At 34.5% G+C, this 10327-nt stretch overlaps 1 protein-coding gene across 1 annotated transcript; it reads right to left on the bottom strand.

Annotated features, from left to right (window-relative positions):
* Positions 1-4796: 4796 nt before the first annotated feature.
* Positions 4797-9895, bottom strand: LOC117613191 (type I inositol polyphosphate 5-phosphatase 10-like). The gene is given in 12 exon segments (XM_034341830.1): positions 4797-5202; positions 5534-5743; positions 5821-5969; positions 6402-6510; positions 6637-6830; positions 6947-7466; positions 7984-8088; positions 8202-8289; positions 8976-9039; positions 9215-9287; positions 9577-9726; positions 9828-9895. Coding segments are annotated over 10 exon segments (1479 nt in total). The 5' UTR covers positions 9248-9287; positions 9577-9726; positions 9828-9895; the 3' UTR covers positions 4797-5195.
* Positions 9896-10327: the final 432 nt, after the last annotated feature.

Below are 10327 nucleotides of genomic sequence, written 5' to 3'. Positions count from 1 at the left end.
GGAACTCTAGGTCCTTATTTACATGTCAAAGATCAAGGATCTTCAAGTCCGATCTCTTGTTTACATGTATAGTACCGGAGAGACTGCCAGTTCTCATATCAATATCATCATCAAGGATCTTCAAGTCCTGATGTAATTGTATGATGAGGATCAAGGAACTTCTGGTCCTGATCTGCATACTGCAAAAACTCATCATACAGCACAATTAATCCATAAAATAAATTACTGGTAAATAAATTACTGGTATGGACGATAAACCCGCACCATACTTTAAATAAATGTAAATGTGCGGTAAAATGAATTCATAAATTAAATTGCTTGCTGTATGGACGTTAATCCCGCACCTTACCTTAAATAAAATTAAATGTGCGGTAAAATAAATTCATAAATTAAATTGCTTGCTGTATGGACGTTAATCCCGCACCATACTTTAAATAAAATTAAATGTGCAGTAAAGTAAATTGCTTGCTTGTATGGGCACTAATTCTGCTCCATACATTTAAATAAAAGTAAAGGCTTGGACGATAAACCCGCACCACCCTTTTAAATAGATATTGCGCTTGTATGGGCACTAATTCTGCTCCATACATTTAAATAAAAATAAAGGCGTGGACGATAAACCCGCACCACCCTTTTAAATAGATACTGTTGTATGGGTAATAAACCTACACCATACAATAAATAAAATAAATGTGGGGATAAAAACCACCACTAAAAATATAGAGAAATAATAAAATAATAGAAAAATTAAGAGGCATAGAGCTTATCCTTACAGTTGGTTTGCTCGTATATCTCTCTAGCAGACCACAACTTCTCCACTACTTTTCTTCCTTACATCAACATAATGGTTAGTAGTATAGATAATAGTGCAACACAAAAATTATATCTGAGAGCTTCTCGTGCTGATAACGTGTTATAAAACGAACTGGAATATGTGCAAATATTGAGCTGCACGTAAAGTAGATGAGACACAGCATTTAACGAGGTTCGGCTATGCCTACGTCCTCGGAGAGCAGCAACAGTAACCTTTCATTCATAACATAATATGGCTACAACTCTAGTGTTTTCAATATGTATGCTCACCTAATTTTCTCTCTAGGAGAATTTCTCTTTGCTCTCTTTCTCTTCACACACTCACCCTCTTTCTTTCTTCTCTTCATCTTCTCTCATTTCATCTTTTATTACAAGCAAATATAATGCCTATTTATAGGCAAAGCAAATGGCTTGGTTTGGTGGGTGTGTGATTTGGTTTGGTAGGTATGTGGTTTGGTTTGATGGGTGTGTGGTTTGATTTGGTGGGTGTGTGATTTGATTTTGTGTTCAACTTGAATGTTAGAGCATGTGTTGAACTTGAATGTTAGTTTACTATGTGGACTTCACCCATTTTACAACAGGATGAGATTTTTCTATTTTTTCAAGAAGGATGCCCAGGTGTTCCTTCCAAGGTATCCATGAAAAGTGTCCATCACCAAAACTGCCTCTGGCCGTTCTTTGGAACTGGGCTGGGGTGGATTAAAAGACTAATGAATCCAGGATTTCTTCACTGGTGGTTAAAATAATGACAATAAACTTGCCAGGTGTCTACCAATAGTGATAGTCCAGGCTGGTTTTGGAAGCAAATAACCGTGTACTTTTGACTAAAGTAAGTCTGCTTTTATATTTCTAGTTTCAAGCTTATCAATTTGGTTTTCAGTTAGTCACCAACGGTGGTGGTTAACTCTTAATATATCTTACGAGTCAAATTAATTCAATTAATCTGAGTTTTTGGCTTATTCACCATTGTTGGTAACTAATTTCCAGAAAATCAAATAACTTGGGTAATTGAATTAATTTATCCCACATGTTTTAAATAGTATGGTGGGCTATTCACCATTTTTGGTCAACAAAGTCCATATTAATTCATGTAAAAAAAGCCGCGCCCAGAATTTAGGCACAAACACTAATTTTATGTTTGAATGATTCTTTACCAATACTTGCTAGAGTCATAACAAAATTTCTGTCAATAGTTAACATCATTTTCAAGATAGTTGTCAATACTCCTCCTTAATGATGTTTGTTTACATCTAAACAATGAAACATTAATAGGTGGCCCACCATCAACAACAATTCATTAGGGAAATATTATTTTTCTAAAATTTATTTGTATTCTCTGCCGCCGCATATGGGAAGAGGCTTTTTTTAGCGATAGAATTTTATTAGATCAATAAGAATAAAGAGTACAAAAGACAATCGAAAAGCTGAAAAGATCTGGAGAGAATCACTCTCGAAAATAACTTTTCTATAACCCTTTTCAATCGCCATAATTTCCCCGAATCTAGTCCAATGACATCAATGACAAAACTAGCCTCTAATTGGCACTACTAAAGAGACTAAACATGTAACAAACTCAACTAAGTTTCTAGACTATATTGAACAAACTAAACCAAAATAAAAGTTAAAACAACGCCAACAAAAGAAAAATCAATCACTAGTAATCTTCATTCGGGACATGACATATAGAGCGTCATTAATTACTTGAGGGCCTTAATGCACCAACGAGCAGTGGATCTACCATGACCAAGCCACATCACCTCAAAGAGAAGTCGTGCAAGATGAGGCACAATCAAAGCCAGCCTAGATATGAAACAATAGATGTGCAAAAGAAGAGTATATCAATATAGGTCCACCAAAAGCAAAAAAACACGAAAGATGCAACAGGATCTGAGGGAAAACCCCAATCTGTCACTAACTTACACATGAATTACTTATTATACACATAATATATATGTGAAACTTAACTATTTATATTTTTGCACTTTGCATTTGTAAAGCTAATTTGTTGATGCCAAGAAATTTTAATTGATTTTCTCAAGGATCGCAGGGCACAACTTGAATAGGTACACTTTCAATTATGTTGTTGAACATATATTCATTTTGATATTATATAGTTTTTGGCTGCATTTAATATGTATTTGTTTTATGATAAAGTTTATTGAAAATTAGTTAATGGAACTAACTAGTGTGATTTATATGATTTAATGTGTACTTTGATTTATAGAAAAATTATAGAAACTGTAAATTTTAAAAATAGAAGTAAAAAATTCATTAGATTTTAAACTAAAAAATTTAGCTAGCCCACCCACCCACCGAAAAATTCATGGTTTCGCCCTTAGTGTCAAAGTATATAATACGTCTAGATGACAAGGAATGAGCTTTTTGGTCATATTATCAATATTAAACTTCAAGAACTGTAAATGCCACGCACTCACGTAGAAGCAAGATATAAACATAATTTACATGGAATTTGTAATAGGCATATCAAGATGCTTAGAGTCTCAATTAAATAATGTGATCAATAAAATAAAAATATAAAAACTTCATGCATCAACACACAAGATTGATGGCCCCTAGGTTGGAAATATTGCTTGATGGATGCTCCTATTCCTGCAAACTTGAAAGTTTACTTCCATTTGAAAATTTTCAAAAGTTGATGTTGGTGGATGCGTATGTGCTTTAATTTGAACTTTTAGGCTGAGGTGTGTGGCCACATTGCAATTAGTCTTGTGTTTGGATGAGATACTTTGAAGTACCCAAGAACTTCAAAGTGTTTGAGACCTGGAGTGATAGGAATTGAACTGCCAAACAAAGTGAACAATATGCTGACTCGAGATTAGGTTTCATGACTAACAAGATTGATTTTGATATTGATAATTAGTTACTCAACTACTCAACCCCACATTAATAATGGAAAACCAACCAATTACAACACTCCTTTGTTAGTATATCTTTTTGTGCTTGTGGAGTACAGAAAATTTGGTACACAGACTCCTTTTTTCCAGGAGCATCTTCTGGGAGTTCATGCAACTATGATGCTTCAGCCCTTCCTTGGCTTCAACCTGGCACATAAACATTGTCTTGGAATCAATATATTTCCAAATAAAAATATAGGAAGCTAAGAGATGGAAGGAAACGCAATGAAGATTACTTGTTCTGAGTAGGATTCGGAATGCTAGGAGGTATTCTTCGAAGGCTATCGAATACTGGCTCGGTGGTGACTGGCTTTTTCTTGTCTGAGTGTGTATGTAGGAGAGCTTGAGAGGATGAAGAAGTAGCTGAAGACAAAGAAGATGGTGGGTGAACTCTGGCTAAGGCTTTATTATTGTAAACTAAATGCATCAATAATATAGCAATGGTAATTTTAAGCAATGATTTGTAGCAGGATTTCATGGTTTTGCTGACTCAGAGGATGTCTTCTTACCAATGCTTGGTCCGATGATGAGTTAAGGTTATTTATAAGCTCATGATATGAGAGAGAGAGAGAGAGAGAGAGAGAGAGAGAGAGAGAGAGAGAGAGAGAGAGAGAGAGAGAGGTTAACTTATATAAAATGGAGATTGGATGCAGGAGTGTCATGTGATGAATCTTTGACTATCATAGCTTCCAAGTTCCAAAGCTCAATCTCCCAAAGAAATTTGCCTATAGTTTTAGTTATAGAGAGCAGGCACGTGATAAAATTACAGACAATTGGTTGGCAAACTTTGGATTCTGCCTTCCGAGTTTTTTACAATTAAGATAATGACACAGAGGTATGGTAAATGACTTACAGAAGCCTAAAATATTTGACACTGAACTTAAAATTAAGGGTTACATTACCAATGCAATGCCAATTTGCAGAGAAAGTTTGAAACTCAAGGCCCTCTTTATTATTATAATCCTGCATTTAAACTACCATATGCTTCTCATCTCCACCAGAACCGACCTAAAATGTTTGATGCAGTTTAAACACATTGAGATGCTGTTTGAAGAATAAAATATCAGGTGGCTTGTGAATCAAGCATTTTATATCATGAGCTCCATTCTTTTTGACTGAATTCAGGCCAAGAGAACTGGAATGTCTACAACAAATACACTCTTTGATAAATTATAAGAACAAAGACACCAATTCACACAATAATCTGTCACCTATGCATCTCTTAGAATCAACTTGTTAGGAAATCAGAACATCCAAAGCCGAGCATGTTCACTATGAGGACAGAATTCATAATGCATGCCGGAAAAGTTGGAATGTGTGACCACTTCGGGACGGAATGTATCACTTGTTGGAGAACTATTTACACCTTAATAATGCAAAGAACTCTGCATCATGAAACCTACTTCATCTCATCTAATCAGCAAAACTGGGTATTTTGTCAACCTTTCAGCGGCCATGGTTAGCATTTTAGTACCTGACAGTACCAAAAAACAGTCAGGGCAACAACCTTTGGCAGTTCACAAGAGTGACAGAAAATATTAGAGAGTTAAGAACATAAAAAGACGACGACCCTATATGTTTTGATAGAGAAAACAAGGCCCTACTGAGCAAGTGTTCACATATGACAAAGATTGGTACAAGGCGGTCACCATTATGTTTGTTTTGATCTTGACAAAATGACCCCAGTGTAAGCAGTAGCACATATCATCAAGATAAGTAAGTTTTGCAACTCTTTATCGTTGCGCCAGCATTGCAAAAACTCTATGTAAATAAATAAGAACTACCAAATTTGGTCATAAACTTACATGTTTTTCAAGTATCTAGCAGTTGGCAAAAGCTCTTCAATTTCAATCTTCATATTAGAGCTAGGTGATCCTTTCTTCAATTCATTCTGATTGACAACAACATCCACAACAAATGTTCCACAAACTGGTCGGTGGTCAGAAAATTGGGACTCTCCACGTATGTAAGAAAGTTGTTTAATCCCACTTCCATGCCATAGTATTCGATCACACCTGCAATATCGAACTAGTCAAATCTTTTTGTTAAATGTAGATTGGGTTTCATAAGTACACTCTTGCAATCCACATACCAAGCCGGGGTTCTTCTTTTCTTTTTGGATGTTTTTATTTCTCCAAAATAAGTGTCTGAGTTATAAAAATATTTGTAAGTAGGTGCAAAGTAGATTTTTCCCTCTTTCCATCCTTTGAATACTCGCTCTGCTTCTCTTTCAATCTTGAGCTATAAATACAAGCAAAAAATTATTAGTGCACGGTATGAGAGAATAGAATGTATGGGTGACAAAGAAAGCAAAGTATATAACTCAAAAATGGCAGCCAAATGCCCTGGACTTCTCCAGCCCCATAAATTGTAAATCCATCAGAGATGAGTTATAAATAACACACCAAACAAAGTATTGAGAGAGTCAAAACTACAAAGTTTAGCTACATTTTGGATAAAATGTGAAATGAAATGCAGTACTCATTTCTAGTACCAAATGGCTCATTCATTGAATTGCTACTGAAACTGAAAATAAAGCTCTACAATCAAATGCTTTTAACAAATATCAGACTAGATTGGGTAGTCACATTAACATAGGAAGGCTAATATTTTCGAAACTTGTAACCCAACTCCAACATGATTTTCTTATTATTTCATGTTTATTTCAATTACCTGGTCTTTGTTAAGAAGTGCATCCCAGTCATTGTTTTCCAAAAGCTTTCGGGTTTCGGAGTAGCTCAAAGCAATGCGGTAATTCAAGTCACCTAGCCATATAACCATACTAGATCCATTTGCAAAGGAATTGGTCAGATAATCAATTTATATGTGAGAAAATGGTGAGAGATTATAAAAATGATTAATGAAAGCAATGTTTAATTCTTTAATAATGGCATTCATAGATGCTTACTCATGTCCTATAATTTTATCCGGCATCCTGCTATGAGTTGTTTTGCAAATCTTAGGAAACTGAGTGTTCTTGAGTATCTCTAACACATCCGAATTTCTCCTTAGCTCGTCTCCCTCTTTCTCACCAGATGCCAAGTGACTGCAGACAAAGCAAAAGCTTGTCTGATGGAATAAAAAACTCACAGAAATACAACCCTGAAACCAATGAAGAATAACAGCTTAAGCTTACAATAAGAGGTAATATGATATGTTCAATCATGCACAACCGACATATGATAAACCTCTATACTTATAGTTTTTTTGTAAAATACCTTGTTTCCAAGGCATCCCATGATTCCACGACTTATGCAAGAGATTCTTAAGTGGCTAACATATTGTATATGCTCCTTCCTCGCCCAAATGGTAACAAAAATTCCCACCATTTGCTTACTAGTTATAAGGCTGTACTTCAAATGGTTACTAGTAGATGCCATAGAAATTTCCGATATATCAAAAACGTTTGATCCATCTTCATCCGGTTAAGAAGAAAGGTCTTCTTCATTTATATTTGGTTGTTGGCATCGAAAGCAAAAATCCTTACTATGTTTCCTTCCTAGTTCAAAAATGCAGTTGCAACTCTTCAATCTCCTTTTACTCTCTGTCCTAAAAGTCTTATTGACCTTTTTAAGGGAAGGCTTTGAGGAAAAACGTGAACCACTAGCCTTGCTTCTTGAAGACCCGTCTAGTGATTTGTTCAATGACTGGTTGATTAAAGTAAGCCATTTTGCTGCAGGTTCATTATCTTCTAGAACTAGTACATTTCCAGCATTTAAAGGGACAATTTCCTGAAAACTGATGGTAGAAAACAAAAAAAAATTAATGAAATGACCAATTAATATATGCTACATAAGCACCTAAATAACATGGAAATATATTTTCTTTTTATAGCTTCTACTAAAGTGATATGTCACAATGAAAAACTATACAGAGAGGACAAAGGGACTAGTATCTTTGCAACTTGTTTCTGTGTGTTTTCTTGACACACTATCATACTCTAAATGTTGTGATAGGCACTGTGACTCATATCACAGTAGTTATGTTTTAAAATCAAGTACCTAAATATACAATCTCATTTGAAATAATTGTCAACACTATCATACTCTAGATATTGGGTGGATACTTTACGGGTGGATGTGAGAGGAAAAAAATGCAATGTAAAGGAGATATACATATCCTAAATAAAACTTTGCAAATGAAAAAGCAGTAATCAGATCCCGAAGAAAAACAAAAGGATATTATCAATTTGAAACTGTACAAATCAGAAGGGAACAACAAAGTAAAGGAAAAACAACAAATAAAGAAACCATACCCCAAGACATATATGTCTGATTCATTATTAACATGAAGAAAATCGTCCAGATTTAGGCCATTATGAGGAGATTTCCCTCCTACATTCCATGTTGCTACAAACACTCTACAAAACCCAGACAAGAAATATCAAATGTGAAAGCCTATGTCTATTTATCAAGGGGATAGAAAGACAGAAACAATAATTTTTTTGTTAATTCTAGAAGATATTGTGATTACCGAAACGACTGAACATATTGACCAGCAGGCATCTGAGGCTCTGTGCTACTTATAGATTGAATGTCAACTGCTGGATTGGACTGTGGTTCTGAAAGAAGATACAAGCAACAGAAATCCCATGGTAAGATGTCAAATTTAAAAGAGTTCTAGGTGAAGCAAGAAAGAATGTTTCTTTGCAGATCAAACAGGAACCTTAGAAAACTCTGCCCCTAAGGAACCAGTTATCTTTAACTGATAGCAAAGACTTATATGAACATCGAAAGAAAAAGGGGATCTAATCCAAAATATTGGTTTTGAGGGAGATGGGGAGGAGAGGGACATGCTTTATGCTTGCTACCTTTCGTGCAGTAGCTTAAATTTCAAACATGAATATATTCTAATTTCAAATCTCCATGATGCTCTCCCCTCTCCCGATAACAATCAATATCTTTCTTACCAACAAAACTTGGTATATGGTTGGGTCAACTCAACTAATCATCCCTGTCTTACCAAAAAAAGTTAAAGAATAACTAACCATTCCATTCAAAAAAGAAAAGCAATATCACATTCTTTAAAAAGCAAATGGAATTGTATTCTGCTATATCTGTAACCAAAAAGAAAGATCACATCATCTGCAATATGAGACCCCAATTTCAAGACATATCTTATCAGATTTTTTAGGAGGCAAAGAGAGAGAGCACATTGTATGCTCCTGGATTTTCTATGATGCAAAAAATAAAAATTATATATGATAAGTGATTGTATTGAAACTAGAGACAAATTCAATAGACTCACCAGGGAAATCAGATGAGCCACTTCCTTCTCTCTCCTTCATGGTGAAAATCTTATGGATAAAAGACTGAAACGAAAGGGTAGCAAAATTCAAATTAAAAAAAATTATTATCTTTTCCAAGAGATGTAGATTTTGAGAGGTAAATGATCCAATTTCTTCAACTACACAAAAGAAAAGAAGAAATTGGAAACCAAATTATATGTAGTCATAATGAAAAGAGAGCAAAACAAGAAAAAGGAACCTTCTTTTTCACGTCTTGATTCCCTACAGTCATTTTTGAAACTGCTACTGTTTCATCAATTGGGTTCACAGACCTTCACAAACAGATACAGATGCCGCAATTAGATAGATCAAAACCCTTCAACCAGACAAGATTGCTCTCATTTGTTCTTAAAGATATAAAAACTGGAAATTTCATAAATTTGACAAGATATTAATAAAATATTATGATTCACAAAGCGGACAACGTGAGAATGTTGATAAACTATTACGATTGAACAAACAAAATCCCATGAATAATCCAATTGCCTAAACATCCAAAAGAGCACCAAACACAGCCACCAAAATGGAATGTGGTTTCAAATGACAGAATCAGAAAATTACCAGAATTTGAAGAAGCTTTGACATTCATGGAGGAGGAGGAGATCTCTGAAATCTTATTATAAATAGTACGGCAACAACGACCCATGAAACAAGTTGACAGCCAACATGGGTTTTCTCGAGAAAGTCAACTGGACAAAGCAATTCCTATTCCTTGATAAAATATTGTGTGTTTGATTTTATTTAGTTTCCCCAGAAAAAAAAAAAAAGACGTGGAAAATTGAACTTGATAAGGAGACCTGCATATTCCATACGTTTTTGTGTGTCTGTGTTTCTGCAACGGATGGCCTCAAGTCCTCTACAGTGGTGTTTCAAGAACTGCCCATGTCGATGTACAAATAGGGACAAGTGCAGTAAATAACGTCGCTAGCAAAACTGATTCGGTTGTCAACGTTTTCTTGAAAAAATATAAAAGATTTCCATCGAATTCTTGAAACATACTTTTCTACTTGTGTTATCTATCTATATATATAAAACAAAAGACAGAGACTGATAAAATATTTAAAATACCAAAAAATACCATTAGTTAATGCGAATATTAAGAATTGAAATTATTAATTAAATGAGGATAATATAGTAAATTCACACTTTTTATATTAAAAAATTAAAATTAAAAGAAAAATCAAATAATGGATTTATTTTTATAGAACACAACTATCCATTATTATTTTTTAATTCTAAAATAAATTTAATTTTTTAAAAATAAAAGCCTCTCGCAAGTGCGGATGCCCGTGCTGAGAGGCTATTTTTTCTT

The sequence above is a fragment of the Prunus dulcis genome, unplaced genomic scaffold (assembly GCF_902201215.1).
Source record: "Prunus dulcis unplaced genomic scaffold, ALMONDv2, whole genome shotgun sequence".
Classification (NCBI taxonomy): Eukaryota; Viridiplantae; Streptophyta; class Magnoliopsida; order Rosales; family Rosaceae; genus Prunus; species Prunus dulcis.
The sequence above is the reverse complement of the archived record's forward strand: the minus strand, read 5'-3'. Positions and strand labels throughout refer to the sequence as shown.